The 18905-nt window shown below is 34.1% G+C and overlaps 3 protein-coding genes and 2 non-coding genes across 6 annotated transcripts in view; 2 read left to right on the plus strand and 3 right to left on the minus strand.

The window, feature by feature from the left end:
• LOC107010152 (DExH-box ATP-dependent RNA helicase DExH17) overlaps positions 1–9127 on the plus strand; it is a 12890-nt gene extending 3763 nt beyond the window's left edge. The window contains exons 2-29 of the mRNA XM_027914221.1: positions 522–645; positions 909–990; positions 1618–1801; positions 2182–2343; positions 2429–2666; positions 2752–2788; positions 2870–2916; positions 3408–3445; positions 3657–3678; positions 3784–3996; positions 4156–4312; positions 4388–4439; positions 4613–4684; positions 4863–4912; positions 5017–5134; positions 5224–5287; positions 5368–5451; positions 5528–5653; positions 5733–5929; positions 6007–6195; positions 6287–6538; positions 6644–6693; positions 7054–7071; positions 7216–7298; positions 7391–7583; positions 7899–7936; positions 8018–8377; positions 8451–9127. Of these exons, the coding sequence (XP_027770022.1) occupies positions 522–645; positions 909–990; positions 1618–1801; positions 2182–2343; positions 2429–2666; positions 2752–2788; positions 2870–2916; positions 3408–3445; positions 3657–3678; positions 3784–3996; positions 4156–4312; positions 4388–4439; positions 4613–4684; positions 4863–4912; positions 5017–5134; positions 5224–5287; positions 5368–5451; positions 5528–5653; positions 5733–5929; positions 6007–6195; positions 6287–6538; positions 6644–6693; positions 7054–7071; positions 7216–7298; positions 7391–7583; positions 7899–7936; positions 8018–8377; positions 8451–8971 (3771 nt within the window). The 3' untranslated portion in view covers positions 8972–9127. The remainder of the gene's footprint in view (positions 1–521; positions 646–908; positions 991–1617; positions 1802–2181; positions 2344–2428; positions 2667–2751; positions 2789–2869; positions 2917–3407; positions 3446–3656; positions 3679–3783; positions 3997–4155; positions 4313–4387; positions 4440–4612; positions 4685–4862; positions 4913–5016; positions 5135–5223; positions 5288–5367; positions 5452–5527; positions 5654–5732; positions 5930–6006; positions 6196–6286; positions 6539–6643; positions 6694–7053; positions 7072–7215; positions 7299–7390; positions 7584–7898; positions 7937–8017; positions 8378–8450) is intronic.
• A 1738-nt stretch (positions 9128–10865) lies between these two features.
• On the plus strand, positions 10866–11878 carry LOC107009489 (cytochrome c oxidase subunit 5C-like). 2 transcript variants are annotated; one of them, XM_015208830.2, is made up of 2 exons: positions 10866–11029; positions 11563–11878. In XM_015208830.2, the coding sequence occupies exon 2, from the start codon at positions 11569–11571 to the stop codon at positions 11758–11760; it is 192 nt and encodes a 63-aa protein (XP_015064316.1). In that variant the 5' UTR covers positions 10866–11029; positions 11563–11568; the 3' UTR covers positions 11761–11878. The 2 variants fall into 2 exon arrangements, with proteins under 2 accessions (XP_015064316.1, XP_015064315.1); XM_015208829.2 differs by having other exon boundaries at positions 10868–11029; positions 11560–11878.
• A 16-nt stretch (positions 11879–11894) lies between these two features.
• On the minus strand, positions 11895–12090 carry LOC114076191. Its single transcript, XR_003577070.1, has one exon. It is a non-coding gene; the product is annotated as a U2 spliceosomal RNA (small nuclear RNA).
• A 900-nt stretch (positions 12091–12990) lies between these two features.
• LOC114076199 lies at positions 12991–13186 on the minus strand. Its single transcript, XR_003577077.1, has one exon. It is a non-coding gene; the product is annotated as a U2 spliceosomal RNA (small nuclear RNA).
• A 1653-nt stretch (positions 13187–14839) lies between these two features.
• LOC107008764 (cysteine-rich receptor-like protein kinase 42) lies at positions 14840–18760 on the minus strand. The gene is made up of 6 exons (XM_015207923.2): positions 17801–18760; positions 16766–16876; positions 16290–16640; positions 15819–16053; positions 15599–15743; positions 14840–15476 (listed from the first exon to the last, which is right to left on the minus strand). The coding sequence occupies exons 1-6, from the start codon at positions 18561–18563 to the stop codon at positions 15075–15077; spliced, it is 2007 nt and encodes a 668-aa protein (XP_015063409.1). The 5' UTR covers positions 18564–18760; the 3' UTR covers positions 14840–15074.
• Positions 18761–18905: the final 145 nt, after the last annotated feature.

Genomic DNA, 18905 nt, shown 5'->3' on the forward strand with positions numbered 1-18905 from the left:
TATATATATATATATATATATATATTTATATTGACATAATACATAAACATGAGCCTTAACTTAGCGTCAGTTGACAACTATGACTTTTAACTTTAGATGTGCGCACAAGTAAAACTTAAACTTATATAAATTTGAACAAATTAACGCATTCATCCTACATGGCAGCCTACATGAAAATTTTGTGTCTAACGTGGCATTCTATGTATAACATGTCATGTAGAACACGTGTGTCTGCTTGTTCACTTTTATACAATTTAAAGTGTATACTTATGATTACTGACGAAAGCCAAGTTAAGGGTCATATTTATATACTATGCCTTTTGTATTTATATAAGTTTTCCTTTAAAAATTGAATACGATTAAGTATTTTTGCAGGGCCCATATATATTTTTCAATGAAAAAACCATCCAATTTAAATACGCGCCAATTTCAAATTAACCCCATTTCCTTCTTCTAACTCACGCGATCTATTCCAACGACGAACTCGATTCACTCATTTACTCTTTTGTCTTTGAATTTCCCTCCTCCTTCTTCTTCTTCCAATTTCTTCAACAGAGTGCAAAGTGATCGCTGATTTTCTCGCCGTAGAATTGTCAGTTGAGTTGAAACGCTTTGTCTTCTCCAATTTTGACGGTACAATACGAAGTAGGTATTTCATAATGTTGTTAATTTCAGCTATTCAAATCGAAAAGAGGTAATGAATCAAACAAAAGGGATATAGACATAAATATTCCGGTTAATGTTTGGTGATTTTCATCCTTACATGACTTCATCAATTCAGTAGGCTGTAATCCATATCGGCGAATGATAATTGTGATCGGTGATAATGTGATTTTGATTATCTGTTGTTTCTAATGTATTTTCACTTTCTCATTGAGGTGAAATCTGTTGACATACATTTTTATCAGGAAATTGGATAATCATGGATGGTTATGCGCTTAAGTCCGTGTTGGACTTGCCTCCTGTTTTCCGTTCAACTTTCAGTTTCAGGTACTACTCTGTTCAGTATCCTATCAATCGAATTTCTATGCACTTCTTTATATACTAGTGCTAGTTATTGTTTCTATGAGATATTTTGTGTAAAACTTTATAAGACTTTCGTTCGTCAACACTGTCCATTGAATGTTCAAGTGCACTTATTGTATTGGAATCCTTGAAATGAAGAAGTTACACACTCTCCTACTGCGATACGGGCATCACCTGAAATTTGTAAAAGTGGATATAGAGAACCTCTAGTATAGAGATTGACTTATTAATTTTTTGAGGTAACTAATTGAGCATTTAAATGATATGTGTGGGATATATATAAGGAGAGAGAGAGAGGAATCATATACTGACCTGAACTAGTTTAGGGTTGAGGTGTACTAGTTATTGTTGATGTGACGTAAATCATTTAGGAAGCCACTACACATATACTAGCCACAGAGCTTGTACACTGTTTCCAGACTCCTAGAAATGCCTCAATGCTGATTGCTGGCTCTTTTTATTTGCCCTTGGTCACAAGTCAAACTGTAGAGATGGCTGTTTGATCATCAGCTTCACATCTGCGCTATCACTGTATTACATTCTTAGTATCCCAAGTTGAGAGTGTTCCAAGTACTGTTTTTCTCCATGCAGATATTTTAATTCGCTGCAGAGTGAATGCTTTCCTGCTTGTTTCCAGTCAGATGTGAACATGGTAATTTCAGCGCCAACAGGAAGTGGGAAAACAGTGCTTTTTGAACTATGCATTTTGAGGCTCCTCTCAAGGTTTATCTCAGGAGAGGGAAATTTTATTCACATAAAGGGGTCTCTGAAGGCTGTAAGTTTCTATCAAGTTTTGTGCAAGATAACTGAATTTGCAATTTCAAGGAGAATGATCCATTGAATGGAAGAAGTCAAACTTGCTGTTAAACCTTCATTTTCTGATGTTTTAACTGCATGCTTTGTCTATTTTATTTCACACTACCATCTTATTCAGACTCTCTTTTTGCTACAACTTTTTATCATCATCCTTGCGATGAAAGAGTTAGTGCACCTCAATAATGCACGGTTTTACTGGCCCTTTTTTCATTTACAGTGATGTTTGCCACTTTTACCTACTCCTGCCCGTGCAAAGACAATTATGTAGCCATTGGAAATTTTCATCATCTTTTAGTCATTTAGCACTACAGCAAACTCCTTTTTTCTTCTGATATATAGATATATGTTGCACCCTCAAAAGCACTGATACAAGAGAAGCTTCGTAATTGGAACCAGAAGCTTGGTTCATGGGGGATAAATTGCTTGGAACTGACAGGGGACAATGAGAACTACAAAATCACAGATATACAGGACGCTGATGTAATTCTTACCACTCCTGAGGTCAGACAATGAAAACCAGTCATCACTCTTTTTCTGTTTCTTGGCTAACTATGTGTTTGCCATTGAGTTTGTTATTTTTCTGCAGAAGTTTGATTCTGTGACTCGTTATCGCATAAATGATGGAGGTCTGAGTTTTTTTGGTGATATTGCATTGGTGCTAATTGATGAAGTCCATTTCTTGAATGATCCTCGTGGAGCAGCTTTGGAGGCAATTGTCAGTAGAATTAAAATGCTTTCTCGCAAACCTGAACTGAAATCAAGTGCTCTAGCTAATGTCCGTTTTTTAGCTGTTTCTGCAACCATTCCCAACATTGATGACCTTGGTAAATTTCAAGACATTTCAAACAAGCCAACATTTCATGATAATCTCTGATATAGTAGTTTGATTGTAAGTCTCTATTTATGCAGCAGAATGGCTCATGGTCCCCAGGCAAGGAGTAAAAAGGTAGAATTCTATATATATGCCATCTTTCTATTATCAAAGAAAGTATCACTTTAGTTCTGTAATACACTGTCCAATATGCAGGTTTGGGGAAGAAATGAGACCCGTGAAGTTGACTAACAAAGTTTTTGGTATTTACTTATTCTTAAGATGAATGTTCAATTTGATTCAGTCCTGGTTACACCCTAACTCAATTATTTAATTTGTGCTTACTACCTTTACCCTAAATCAGGTGTCATTTTTTGACTTGGTAGTAGTTAGGAAGGTGGGCAGGCTATGCTTGGGAGTTTGAATTTATAATATTCTTAAGTTTAAAACTTAAAAAAAATGGAAGTTTAAAGTTGAATTCAAACAAAATTATCAAAGCAGGTCCCAGTTAGATCTTTGATTGGATAATATTGAGATCCAACTGCCAAGTAAATGACAAAGTACTTCATTTTGGGAGTGAGGGTACTTTCTGATAAAATGAGACGGAAGTACATTGAGGACACTGAATCAAACATATCGGTATAATGCTATAAAATGCATCAAGCACCTTTTGTAGGAAGTGCATTGACATGCCTCTGGGGCAATCACTGCTGAGCTTCTTATAAGTTCTGCATTGCCAACCCTCTGTCTGCAGGATACACTCCAGCAAAGAATGACTTTCTATTTGAAAAGGTATGTTGTTTGTTGTCTTTTATTTTTCAGTTTTCTGTTTATACCTCTGGTCACTCTTTCAAAGTTTTGAATGTCTCCCCACTTCTACCAGTTTCATGTCTTGCTTTGTCAAATTTTAGAATCTATTTTACAGGATAGCTAGAGATTATCATTATTACACCTTGAAATACCTCTTAGTATCTTGACAATACTGTTTGATTTTCTTTTCCAGCGCCTACAGAACTTTGTCTTTGGTAAGCATAAGAAGCTAGTTGTGACGTCATATACCTCCTATTTTCAATTTATACTCCCTTTATGTTCTATTCAATGTCTAGAACTAAGCATGAGAGTTTGTACAGATATCCTCATGCAACATTCTAGAGGAAAGTCTGCTCTAGTTTTTTGCTCAACCAGAAAAGGAGCACAAGAGGCAGCACAACAGCTCTCTCAGACAGCAATGACCTTTGGTCATTCAAATCCTTTCATCAAAAGCAGAGAGCAACAAGAAAGGTTGAGGGAAGCTTCACTATCATGTAGTGACAAACAAATGCAGTCTTATATTCTTTATGGTGGTATGTTCTATCCTCCCTAACTTTTGTTGCGGCACTATCAGACCCCTGATTGAAACAAAATGTGTTTTTCATTCTCTTTTTTCCTTTGAACTGGGGTGTTGAATATGTAGGTGTATTGAGCCTAGACCCTGCAGATTATTGATTATCTGTGTTATGCAGTTGGTTATCACAATGGTGGACTTTCCATGAACGACCGCAACCTCATTGAAGGCCTCTTTCTGAATGGTGATATTCAAGTGCTGTGCACTACAAATACTCTTGCCCATGGAATTAATCTACCAGCACATACCGTTGTGCTTAAATCAACTCAGTACTTGTATGTCCACCAGCTATTATCTCATTTCTTCATTAGTCAGATGTCATCTTTGTAATTCTATCATGTTCTTTCCAGCAATAAGGAAAAAGGGACTTACATGGAATATGACAGATCAACCGTCCTGCAGGCATGCTACTCTTCCCTGGGGTTCCTCTGCTAAGTCATTTGTATTCGGCAATACAAAATTGTACTGTATCTAGAATTCAAAGATAATGATTTTGTGCACACTTGGAAACCTACATCTAAAGTAAAATTATTGTTAGTTCCAAATAAGAGTTATATATTTTCTAACTATTGCAGATGTCAGGAAGAGCAGGTCGACCACCATTTGATGACACGGGAATGGTCATAATCATGACCAGAAAAGAAACTGTGAGTCTTCTATTGTAATAGATATGAGGTTCACCACATTGTGAAAAATTGACTTAGAGTTTTTTTATGTTGTCTTTTCTCTTCTTTCCCTGCAGTCATCAGTCGGTAGCTAATCTTCTGTACTTCATCTTGATCATTACTGCTAATTTTCCTATCTAAACCTTCTTTTACACATTAGGTTCACTTGTACGAGAATTTATTAAGTGGATGCGAATTGGTGGAGTCGCAGTATGTCACTATTCATCTTGTTAGTTAGTGATGCTTTTCGATCTTGGGTGCATACAGAACGGACTGTGTAACCAAGAAGTTGATGTGGTTTTCTTTCTCTTTAGATTGCTTCCATGTATTACAGAGCACCTAACAGCAGAGATTGTTCAACTGACCGTGTCAGATATAACAGGAGCAATTGAATGGATGAAATGCTCATTTTTGTATGTTAGAATAAGAAAGGTATATCTTCCTGAGCTGATTAATGAGAACATGATCTATCTGCAATTTCTGTAAAATTTTATTCCTGACAATTTTCAGTCAAAATATAGAATCCAGAGAAATATGCAGTAAGGAAGGGGCTAACTGGCGACCGTTTAGAGAGGCATATGCAAGGTGATCAGTGACACTGGTAAACTATGAAATTCTTTCAAGTTTATTTAGCCATATGTGCTGACTTAAAATATATATTCCAGATATTTGTGTTCAGAATGTAAATGAGTTGTCAAGGTATCAATTGATTTGGACAGATGAAGATGGTTTCCTCTTAAAGCCTCTTGGTATGGAGATTTCAGAATGCAGTATAGTCTAATATACATGTTTGGAAATCATAATTTGTGCCTCGTTTATACGCAGAACCTGGAAAGTTGATGACGAAATATTATCTGAAATTCAATACGATGAAGCACATCATGCAAGCCCCTGGAAGCTGTAGCATAGAGGATGCACTTCAAATCATTTGCCGTGCTGAGGAACTTAGCTGTATCTTCACATACTCTACCAATTAAAATGTTTGAGTAATTACAACAGGTGTTATGTCTCACTTTCCTGTAAAATGAAGGGATACAACTGAGGCGCAATGAGAAGAAGCTCCTGAATGACATAAACATTGACAAAGACAATAGGCTCCGGTTTCACATCCTTGGGGATAAAGAGAAGAGAAAAAAGAGGGTCCAAACCAAAGAAGAGAAGATATTTGTTTTGGCAAACGACTGCTTAACGGGGGACCCTTTGGTCTTTGATTTATCCCTTAGCCAGGTTGTCATCAAGTTCATGTATTATATTACCATTCACCAAAAGCATTGATATGGGCTAATAGTCTTTTAATGATATAGGACGTGAACTCTATATGTGCAAATGGCTATAGAATTGCAAAGTGCATGAAAGAGTATTTCCTATACAGGAAGAACTATCGAGGAGCTTTGAGTTCAGCACTTCTAACCAAATCCTTGTATCAAAAGGTCTGGGATGATAGTCCATACTTGCTGAAACAATTACCTGGTATTGGAATGGTGACAGCAAAGGTTTGTAGCTTATATTGATCTGATAGTCCATGTTTTGGGAACAGACAGATTCCTAAGGTTTCTCCTGATGTACACTTATCCTCCTGCATAGGCACTTCATTCAATGGGAGTAAAATCATTTGCCTCACTCTCCGATGCAGATCCAAGGAAAATAGAGATGGTCACTGGAAGAAAATATCCTTTTGGGAATCATATAAAAGAGTCATTACTATCGCTACCCCCAGAAATTGAGATGAGGGTTGAGGAAACTGAGAGCCAAAGGCAAGGGAAGTCCAAGGTTATGGTAACACTGACTAGGTTGTCACAACCTGCTCAAACAACTAAACGACATTATGCTGATATGGTATGGTAATTATAGGGAACATTTCGCCTGTGCGTGATTTTCTACATCACACTTACTTTGTTGTAGAATTTACTCAATGACATTCAGTTGAAAACTTTCTGATAGGTGGTTGGCGTTGAAGAAGATAATCTGGTACTGTTTCATGAGAAAATTAGGTAATAGATTCTTAAATATGTAGTGTGCACTTTCAAAATGACATCATTTTCCTTGAAAAAACAAAAGCTTCTCAACAAAGTATGAACATTTCAAAGCATGTTTGTATCAGCTCAAATTTAGAATATCTTTCTTTTTCTTGAAATTAACAAGGTTCCCAACAAATTATTAGGATTTTCAAAGCATGCTTATATTAGGTCAATTTTCTAGGTGTCCAGCTTATACTTCTGTATGAGTAGTCATACATCTGATGCCTATCTAATGATTCCCTTTGGCTGTTCTACTTATGAACTAATGATGTTAAAATTTTCTTTATGATTATTTACCCACTAGAATGACTTGGATTTTTTTTCTTGCTGCAGGGTGGATGAATTTCCTAGGTACTCTTAAAAGTTTGGTCCCCATTTCCAAATCAAGCCTGAGAAACTGCCAAACTATGCCAACTATATTATTAAATTCATGAAATTCTTGTGAATGCCATTTTTAGTAGTGACCTTCCCTGTTATTATGGTTTTCTTTTACAGCCCTTATAGCAAGACAGTTATGGTGCCGAGTCCTCAGCAAGGGAAGCTGACTGTTAAAGCAGATCTGATATTTGATGAATTTAGTTAACTACTAACACATTCTATGTATATTTTCATTTATGTGTACTCCTTCTCCTTGAGTTTTATCTGACTAGATCACATCATTTTTCTGCAGTTGGTGTTGATCTGCATCAAAAGGTTGTATTGATAAACATGGTTGACCATAATTTTGTGATGAAGTACAGAACCAAGCAACCCTCTTCCTTCCAGAACAATGATGCCTGCATCATAGAGGACACACAAGATGCAGCTCAAGCATCATGCCAAGTGTCTCACAGTTTAACTGAAGCTGGTTGGAGCTCAGACATGTGAGAGCTAACTTTCCCTTTTTATGAACATAAAGCATATGATAACCATGATTATTGACAATATGACTGCTAATTTTGTAATTTCTGTTTCTTATTTGGAATATTGGGTCATGAATATTAGACCTTATACAGGAGAGAGAAGTTTGAACTTATAGCAAATTCCGTCTATATTTGATGGCACCATATGAAATAATTGTGTGGTATATGTTTTGGGGAAACTGAAGGTTCCAGATTCTATCGTTCTCTCTTACATGTATGACAGGTTGAATCTACTTCCACACTGAATACTAACTGACTTCTTGTTTCTGTTATCAGGCCCAGTTTCAAGCTAATAGATGAAGATCTAGACGAAGGTAGCAATTTAAGTTCACATGTTTTGTGATTAATGTACTTCAATGTGTTACTGACTTCTGCTGCTATATATATCAATGAAGTGGTACTTGCTGCTGCGGTTGAAGATGATGAATGCAGAATCATAAACGAAAATACAATATTTGACCATATACGTGAAAAGGCTAAAAACCTCCCTGCTTTGACCTCACTGAAAGGTACACGTTTACCATCATTAGAGACTTTGAATCTCATCAGAAAGCGCACTCGCGAGAAGCAGCTTCTTCTTGAGAATGCTGTAGGAGTATCTGAAGAATTGAGAAGAACCAAAGTCCCATGTCACAACATGGTCATTCAATCTGCAGAATACATTGATCTAGAAGAAAATAGACCATTTTCTAACAAAGATCAGATACCATATAGCCATCACGTCTCTAATGCCATTTACCTGCCTGATGAGAGAGGTAATATACAAAGTCATTGGCGCTAATATCTGTAGATTAATATGCAGGCTGACATCAAATTATACTGTTCTAGGTGAGCTTTTCTTTGAAACTGGGAGTGTTCCATCTGAAACAATTGCTGAAGAAACGATATTCAAATATAACCCTATAGATTCTGAGATGTTCCACAGCTTTGAGAATGTGAAGAACACAGAACACAAGTTACACAGTGTGGCCAATGGAACCTGCATAATTCACCAACCTGAGCATTATTCTTCCAGCTTTGGGTTTCAAGAGACAACTCCAACAAAAGTTACGAAAGATGCAGCAAGTAAACAAATTGAAGAGGTTGAGGATCTAACTCTTCATGGACACACCCCTGGTACAAGTGAAAAAACTGATCTTTTTATGGAAACCTCAAGAAAAGATGCAGAGGAAAGATCAAGATTGTTGTCAGCTGCAGATGCTTACTTTATAAGGAATAAAGTTGGATATCCACTACGTTCTCCAAGTTTCAAGGAACAAGAGGGCATTTCTTCAGTACAAGTTGGAGAAATCAGCCAACCTAATTCCTTTCTTGGATTTAAAAGCATTTTTACATTTCTATTTGAATGAACATGGTGGTATCTAGGATATGTTGAATCCAATGACTTGCTTTGTCATCTATATTGAGAACTATGGGTTTAAATTTTGTTTGGTCTCCTTTGCTTGGTTAAATAAAATTACTTTCTCCACAGTTATGTTCTTTGGAGGGTATTGTGTTCTGATTTATCACTTATAAGAATTTCTACATTATTAGCGTATTCTTTCTTGTTATAGCAAGTAATCATAAATCAGGTTATCATAACCTGATTTATTTATCAAGTTACTTAAGTAATGTCTTAAGAACATTTCACTGTAATTATCATTTTGGTGTCTTTGTGGTATTAAAGAGATTTTACATGGTTAGTACATAAGTTTGATTAATAGTTGATTAAAGATGTACAACTAAAAAGAAATGAGAGCTTCGACAGTTAGGCATGATATAATATAAATAATAGAAATAGACTAAATCTCCACTTACTCCAACAGTATATTTAACATAGCATAATTCAAAGAGTATAATTACATTTGACATACCGTAAAAAAAAAAAAACATCTGTACTTTCTTGAATTTCGGCACAGGTCTGCATTGATAAACAAATTGAAAGCGAGGGAGGGAGTAAATATAGAGTGATTTCTTCATGTTTAAGAAATTATCTAATAATATTATTTATGTTTGTTTTAAAATATAATATTACTTAATTTTATTTATTTTTTTCAAAATATATTTGACACAAAAAAATATTATCTCTCCCCTAATGAAATGTTATGTAATATTTTTTAAATTTATTAGTGATATTTTTAATTCTTTAAATGTATGTAGGCTCCTAATGCTAATTTATTTCAAATATTTAATCACCGTTATAAATTGAGATTTATTTTAATATAAAGAAAAAACAATTTATATAGATAAAGGAAATAATAGATGATTGAAGTAAGTGGATAGTAATATTTAATTAAGTGTTTTTTTTATTATTAACTTGAAAAATAATATGTTATAAAAATAACTAATTAGTACTACACAAGTGACATTTATTATTTGCGTGATTTTCTTCGATAAAAAATCTTCTTGTCAATCGTAAAGAAAAAATCATTTCGATTCTCATAAAAAGTTAAGAGCGGAACTAACCTTCGGTTTACACAGAATTTAGTTATATTTATGATTTTAAAATTATTAAAAATATATAAAATATTTGATTTAGAACTCTCTACTTCAAAGAAACAAAATTTAAAACTTACATGTAAGCTTTCAACTAGATACGGGTGTCTATGCTAGCACGAACCCAATATCTATTTATTTGATTTATGTCCTATCGATAGAATTTAGAAAGTTAATTAAATTTTAATATGATTATAGATATTTTAAGTTGTTACTTACTTTTTGTTTACACAAATTTAATGTAAAGCGATCCATTAAGATGTCCACAATTAAAGTATTTTTCGTCATCGATAGTTGATTTCATATTCAATGTAGCTACAAGATATTATCGACATTCAAAATAATAAAGATATTACTAAAGAATATGAATTTAAAACTAAAAGATATAATCAAAACATATTCTATAATTTTAGAAAAAATTATCCACTAAGCAAGTTAAAATAGAACAAACTAAATAATTTTTTCAAATCAGAGAAGTATAAACAAATAAAAAAAAACATCGTATAAATAATAATGAAAAGCAGAGACACAAACACTTATCTAAAAGAAATATTATTAAAAAATGTGACATGATATTCTAATAGAAGAGATAATATTTTTTTGTATATGTATCAAATATATTTTTAAAAAATAAATAAATTTAAGTGATTTTATAGTTATAAAATAAACATAAATAATATTACCAAATAATTTTTCGTGACTATCTATAAAAATTACTCATAAAGATGTATCCAAATGGCCATACAAACGGTAGTCAAAATTTCATCAAAATACTAGATGGTTCTCCATTCTCCTGTAGACCACCATAAATAGAGTGGAGCTCGTTTTACCAAATATTTACCCTTTTCGTTGGCTTCTAGAATTCAGCCGAAAACTCTTTTTCGTGCCCCTGTTATTTTGCGTAACCGTCTCACACCGATCTACTTGCTAAGGTTTGCTTCTTCCCTTCTTGTGTTTTTTCTTCTTCTTCAATTTCTATGGTTATTTGCTGTAGTAAATGATCGTTTGATACAGTAAAATGCTTGATTTCAAGTTACTATGCTTTTTTGGCCATATTTCATTGTATCAAAGTAGAAAATGATATTTGAAAGTTAGAGTTGCAGTTAACCATGAATACAAATTAGAGTTATCTTTGAATACTTTGGAGTGAAATAAAGTGATTTTTGTTGTTTCTCAAATTACTGAAAATTCTGGATTTCGGAATTTCATGAAAGTGTTTTTCGGAGTGATGAAGTTCCATGTGGTGGTTCGACTAAACTTAACAATCTGAAGAATATGAAAAAGAAAAAGAAAACGTCTCTTTAATATCCGGGAAGTCAAATTTGCTTTTGGAAAGGGATTGAATGAAGGAATAGGGGGAGAGAGTTATTCAATGATTTTTACTGTTGCTATTTTTTGTTTTTTCTCTTACAAATTGGAGCTTCGTGGTTGACGCCTTTTCTTTATACCTCTTCTTTAAAAGAAGGGAAAAATGGCAGGTTCCCATATTGCACATGCTGCATACAAGGGTCCAAGTGTAGTGAAGGAGATTATGATAGGGATTGCTCTTGGAATAGTTGCTGGGGGTTTGTGGAAGAAGCACCATTGGAACAACCAGAGGAGAACTAAGGAATTCTATGATCTGCTTGAGAAAAATGAGATCAGTGTTGTGGTTGACGAGTAACTAAAAGTCTGGTCAGATACTATTTGAATTTTAATGTGTTGTTTTCTCACTTGGAATTATAATGAATAATGATAGTTCATTTGAATATATTCATGAGACATACATTTAAGTTGGGAAATGTTTGACTTGATTTGGTGGGGTGTGCCAGGCCTGGGCTGTAGTGCAACGCCAAGGCGACGCGTGAAGGCCCAAGTAGCAAGCTACTTTCATGGACCTTCCCCCTTAAAAAATTGAGTTAATATCGTGTGAGCCAATGGCTCACATATCAGATATTAAACTGATAAGAACAGATACTACACTTGATCTTAGCCAAAAGGCCGAGAAAGGTATGCCTTATTCAGGTAATGGGCCTTGATTTTATAGCAAATCTTGGCTATATAGGCATTAGTTATTTCTGATATGGGATGAATAGACTAATACAAAAACAATCTCCTTTGCTTTCTCGAATGTGTTAGAGCGTTTTTAGTTCTTATATATCAGATTATGCTTAATAATAAAATGAACAGCTGACAGTGATGATTCGAGTATTGTCTGGCTGGTAAATGGTACAGAATTTGCTATGCAGATTTAAACATATTGGGATGCTTATTTCACTTCAGTGTCATACTGTGGATCTTCTAAGCATTTTAGGCTCTCTAACATGAGTATGTTTTGTGTTTTTTTGCATTCGAGCAGGAAGAAATCCCTGTTCTTGGGCTAGCAATTGTTATAACCATAAAATTAATAAGAGCTAGTGACGCACGGAATAGGGAATATGCTCGTATATATCTTTCTCCATTGTATGCAACAGAGTTCAAACTTGTGACATGAGCATAATATACACATATCACTTGTTACACTCTTATCATGTGGCTATTGTGAAGCAGATGATAGATTGCTAAATGAAAGCACAATGTTTTTTGCTTCCTAAACCGAGAGGGTACATTTCATACTTCTATGTGTTTTTTACACTGCTAGCAAATAGATTTCTCCAGTGCAAAGTATATTTGTTGGTCATGCTTGAGATGATTGTTACATTGTTTGCTTTAATACATGACTTAGCAACCCATCTGTAAGAAGTTATTTTGGTATTCGTCACATTCTAACATCAAAGTGAGTTGTGTTTGGAGATTAATGGTTAAACATCCTGTCATATTTATTGGAACACATTAATCAAAAGAGCTATTTGTTTATTTCCTGGTTTCAAATTAAGCAGAAAAATGTTAAATTTGAAAAGTTGTACTCAATTTGGTGGGGTGCGCCAGGCCCAAGCAGTAGTGCAACGCATGGACGACGCGCAAAAGCCCAGGTAGCAAGCTACCTTAATGGACTTTTCCCCTTAAAAAATTAAGTTAATATCGTGTGAACCAATGGCCCACATATCAGATATTAAACTGATAAGAACAGATACTACACTTGATCTTAGCCAAAAGGCCGAGAAAGGTATGTTTAATTATGTCAATGGGCTTTGCATTTTATTGCATATCTTGGCTATCTACGCATTAGCTATCTCCGATATGGGATGAATAGACACTAAAAATATATAAATGCAGTATTTATTCTTTTTACTAACAATGGAGTACTATGTTACACCAACTAACTCTTTGGCAGATTTTTAGTTGACATTCAAGGGTAGTGTAGTCCAAAGACTGTGATGTCCCAACGCTTATCAGTCAAATTACATATATTGTATTCTCACATCATATCAACGGAACAATAGATTTCACAAAACTATTGAAAAACATAATTTTCACTATAATATCTCAAGCATCTGTGAAAACTATTAAAATTTCTACAACTATTAATAGACAAATTATAGTTCATAAATAAAATATCTACACATCTTAAGGCGCTACATTAATCGATCACATATTTCTAAAACAGAATTTAATTTTCACCTTGCTTTTATTACCCGGCAATCAAAGAAATTGCAAATTTAATAATTGTCTGATAAGTAATACTAACGTTGAGGGTCTATTCTTCTTTTTTTTTTAAAAAAAAAAATGTTTGTAGGCTCTTTTATGTGGTAGATATATATATTTAATTGACATCATGTGGTCCAAAAACAGTGAAGTCCCAACGCCTTACCTGCTAATGCTATATATGGTCCACCACCATCGTACGAGTATAATATTTAATCCGTTTCAATTTATGTGATATTATTTAATTTAATTTTTAAAATTTATAATTTAAAATATTTTTTGATTTTATATGTTGTCATAAATTATTTCATTGTGAAAAAAAAGAGGATTTTAAATAAGATCTCTAATTACATTTAAAAAAATAATTGAGGATGAACCAAAATAAAAATGCGCTACCGAAATTTGAGAAAGTGAGATATTATCCTTCAATAGCTAGCGTTTATCAGCGGAATTGCGTGTATTGCATTCTTACCTCATGTCAATAGATTTCTTCGACATTCTTCTGATAATTATTATTATTGTCATTTATTTATCATTTAGTTTCAATGATACGCCTATAGGCTATAGTTTCCTATCTATTACCTCAAGGTTAATTAGGTTTTGTGGTAAAAGAATTTAGAAGTTTGATACGTACGATATATGTCACGATTAAATCGCAAATAAAAAATGATATTTAGATAGAGAATGATAAAAGTTGAGTCATTAATTTAATCAGGTTAAGTAGCTGTGGCTACTGGCTAGTCCCTTGCAGACCTCTAAATTATTAAAAAAAAAAAAAGAGCATATAGTAATTTTGAAAATTTTACTCTTGATTCAAAATCATAAATAAGGTAAATCTGAATTGTATCGCAAGTCCTACCATCCAAAATCCAAAAAGGATTTATTCTTTTTGTCTAGTTAATTTTTTTTATAAAATCTATTATAGTTTTTCCTAGATTTTTAATGTTGTTAGTGAGAGTTCGATTTCTATTCTTGTCATTTCCTCCCCTGTATTTCCTGGCGTTACCCGCAATTTGGGGAAAAAATATAAGATAATTCTATTCTCGGTAACAATAGTGTCTACATTCACAGAAGGCTACGATACAATAAGATCAACAAAATTAGGTGGTTGAGGTAAATGAATTTAGTCGGCATCTGGTAGTTCAAAATGGGGTCCAAATGAACCGGCCATATCCACATAATTTAATTATATGATAGCATTTCATAATGACAAAAAGCCAGGACAAACGAATTAGCATTAAGCAATTCATGCACCTATTTGAAAATGATAAAAGTATATATGCTTCAGTCTACACTTTCTTGTATTATCACTCACCAAAAATTCAAAAATGAAATACTAATTCTATTACTGTACAAAAAATGTACTGATAAAAAATCTCTCAAAATTTCCATTTCTATGTTTTGTCCTTGCAATTATTTCCTATTTTCAGACTCTTTTAAAAGGAATTCATCGCTTTTGTGTGGTCCAGTTGATGAGCTTTGCATACTTGAGGAACCAGTGGTGGTGGCATAAGATGATGATTCATCAAGTTTATAGAGTGCATTTGAGACTAAACTTCTTATACTGGATTTGATTGAACCGCCAGCTAATAAGTTCGAATTTAAGAATGGTGGTTGGCATGGTTCTGGAATTTGATAGCCCTCACACGTTAGCATTTGGACAACTTCACTCATTGATGGTCTTAAAGCGACAGAAGCTTGAGTGCACAACAACCCCACTTTTAGTACCTTTGATGCCTCTTCTCGCGGAAAATCGCCTTTCAGTAGAGGGTCCAATGCTTCAGTTACCTGATTTGTTGTGTACAGCTTCCACACCTGAAACCAAAATGACAATATATACCGAGTTATATGATAAATATAGTTTTTTGACTTTACTACTAATGTTCAATGATATTCATATAACGACCATGCTAAAGAGAAATGTATAGCATTCTTACTGTTTGTAGTAGAGAGCCAGAGTCCTCTGCAAAGGCAATACTTTTTCTGCCACTAACAATTTCAAGAACAAGCACCCCATAGCTATAGACATCAGCCTTCTCTGTTAGTTGTCCTTTAACGAGGTATTCAGGAGCCATATATCCTCTGTACACCGAAAATCACAGATTAAGTTTAAGAAACGGAATTGTATTGATAAGTATTTGTGAATTGTTGACTTACAATGTTCCAGCAATTCCAGTGCTGAGATGAGTCTTGTCAGCTCCGAAACACCGAGCAAGTCCAAAATCAGCAATTTTTGCTTCAAGATTTTCATCAAGAAGTACATTGGAGCTCTTGATGTCCCTATGGATGATTCTGATCTCTGAACCTCCATGGAGGAAATCAATGCCTTGTGCTGTTCCAACTATAATACGGAAACGTTCTTCCCAACTTAGAATCTTTACCTTGTCCTTATCTACAAAAAAAATTCAACAACTCAATCAGAAGTATATAACTATCACAACATAGAAATGTATAGGTAAGAAAAATGCTGTGTCAAAGTCCAGGTTCAACTGTCAAGGTATTTTCCGCTCTGCCCCAACCTTTGGGGCCTCAGCTTTTGGTCACTTTGGGTTTTACCAGAAAGATGTCTTGACAGTTGAATTCTAAACTCACCCTTTTATGTATGGAATTAGAAAGAGAGATAATTACCAAAGAGGTATTGATCTAGACTCTTATTGGTCACAAACTCGTATACGAGCAGGCTCTCGGGGCCTTCAATGCTGCAACCCAACAACTTGACAAGATTTTTGTGTTCAATTCCATGAATGAGATTGACCTCATTGAAGAAGTCATCAACCCATTGTCTTGTATTGAAAAATAGTCTCTTAACTGCAATAACATTCCCATTAGGCAGAGTCCCTTTGTATACAGAACCATTTCCTCCTTGTCCTACTTTTGTTGAAGGATCAAAGTAGTTGGTTGCCTTCTCAAGATTTTCATATTTAAAATTCAAGCTCGATTTCTTGTATGAATTCGATATTTTGCCAAGATTAATGCGTGCTGCAACAATGTAACCAAAAAAAGTTACAATAGTTCTACGGTTACTTAGAATATATAGTCATTGAACGTTAGTAATCGTAGCAGTAAAGTTACGAAACTATTTTATTTTGTTCATCAAACTATACCTTGTTTTCGCCTTAATGATCTTTTACGAGCTGTGTAAGCCGCTGAGAGAGCAAGCATGGTGAAAGCTGTCACTCCAAGAACTATAGCTACTATCACCCCTTTGCTTATTCCTAAAAATAACAGCATTTTTTCATTACAAAATGCAGAAGATAAAGTCAAAACAGGCTCACAAAAGTCAATTGATTTTGTTTTTTTTATAAATTTAATTTAAATTTCGTGTTTCTTTTATAGAAGATTTTTCCTTTTATATATAAAAAATCTCAAAACAAGAAATACAATTTATGAAACGAAGTCATCTTCCTGGGACCATTTCCTTGAAAAGTTTAAATTGTTGGTCACAAAAGTTGGCGAAAATTTAGAAAAATTATGGCATTTTAACGTTAAATGTAGTTAATTTTTGCCGTCGAAATAAAAGCAAAGTACCGCTCTCCCCATATAGGAAAATTTGACCAGAGGTGGATGGATGCAGCCACATTTACTTTTGACATGGAATATACGTGAAAATTAAATAAAAAATAAAAACTTTAATCCCTATATTGATAATTTAAGAAACAATATATTAATTTTTTTTTTAAATCTTAAAAATTAAACTCGTCAATTTTAAAATTAAAATAAACGTGTGAGGTTTGATGAGCTAAAATAGAAAAGAAAGTGAAGCCGAAAAATGTCCGCAAATCAAATTCACCTTGACATGCCATCGAAAATTGATCGAAGAAATACTATCCCCTCCTCATCTCAATGCCAGTTTAAGATTTTAGTAGTTAATTATAAAAATATTAAGTAAAAAATAATAATTTACTAAAATTATTAATTGTAAAGTTAGTATTATTACTCACTGGCATTTTTAATTGCAAGAGTAGAAATGAAGAAAGAGCTATTTTATTTTGATTTTCTAAATCGATATATACCTTAAAACTTCATTTTACACCAAAAAGAAACTTGAAATGAAATGAAAAGTACATGAATTAGAGAATAACATAGGACGATAATTCAGTTTGAGCATAAAAATTGTTTGAAAATGAAGAAGTACTTACCACCGTTACTGTTTCCGGAGGGATCATTGAGAAATTTCTGTGTAGAATATCTCAAATAACAGCCAGCAATCAAAGCTCTAGCATCTCTACTCGGCAAACACCCTTTGATATCTCTACTTGCTTTGTCCAAACACTTTTTACAACCACTTGTACTCAAAGTTCTCCAACACTGCGCCAATCCATAAACTCCGTTCAAATTCGCCGCCGCGTAACCGCCGTTCGCCACCGCTGTCTTCGTCATTTCATCAATCAAATTTCCAGTTGATGCGTTTAACGTGGCCAATTCCTGTCCAGTAGCAACTCCATTTGAGCTGCTACAGTTCACTCTATCTTCAGCTGAATCAGTAGTTTCGTTGAAGAAATTGTAGTGATCGTACCGGAGAAAACATCCGTCGAGATATATTCGACCGGATTTACCAGGAAGACAACGAGGAAGTCGAGTTCGACTAGCAGCGTAGCATAGAAGACAGTCCTGATGTGGTAGATCCTGATAACAATTTGCTAATGCATAAATTGATATATTTGTTGAATTTACACCATGATTTCCCCAATTGTTATCCGTCACGCGTTGTGAAACAACTTCCATTAGTTTAACAAATTGGGGAATAATGATCGCCGCTGTTGTCCTGTTCGTGCCGCATATTAGTCCAGATTCTGAAATTCGAGGATCGGCTTCACAAATTAAAGCAAAATTCAGCAACAAAACAACTATCCAATTTAAAAGTGGAAAATTTGAGCTGGATATATTCATCTCAATTTTCATGAGCAAGCTGCTACTGTTCGTCTTGCTCTATGAGATTTATTTTAGTTCTAAACTTTAGTGTTTGATTAATTAACAAGAAAACAGAAATATGTTAGTTAGAAATGGGAAGAGGAGAAGAATAAATGATATTATTTTTTTTGACTAGTGTTGTTCAAAAATGATTCGGACTTTACAGCCAACCCTTGTCTGCTACGTTCCTCTTTTTATGTGTCCCTGTTTGCTAAAATTTGACCTATTTCTACTATTAAAAGTCTTTATCTACTTTGTGCCTACTCTAATTATTATAATTTTTCCATGGTGTAATCTGTCGATATACTATATGTATTGTTTAATCCTTATCTG

This window comes from Solanum pennellii, chromosome 2 (assembly GCF_001406875.1).
Source record: "Solanum pennellii chromosome 2, SPENNV200".
Taxonomy (NCBI): Eukaryota; Viridiplantae; Streptophyta; class Magnoliopsida; order Solanales; family Solanaceae; genus Solanum; species Solanum pennellii.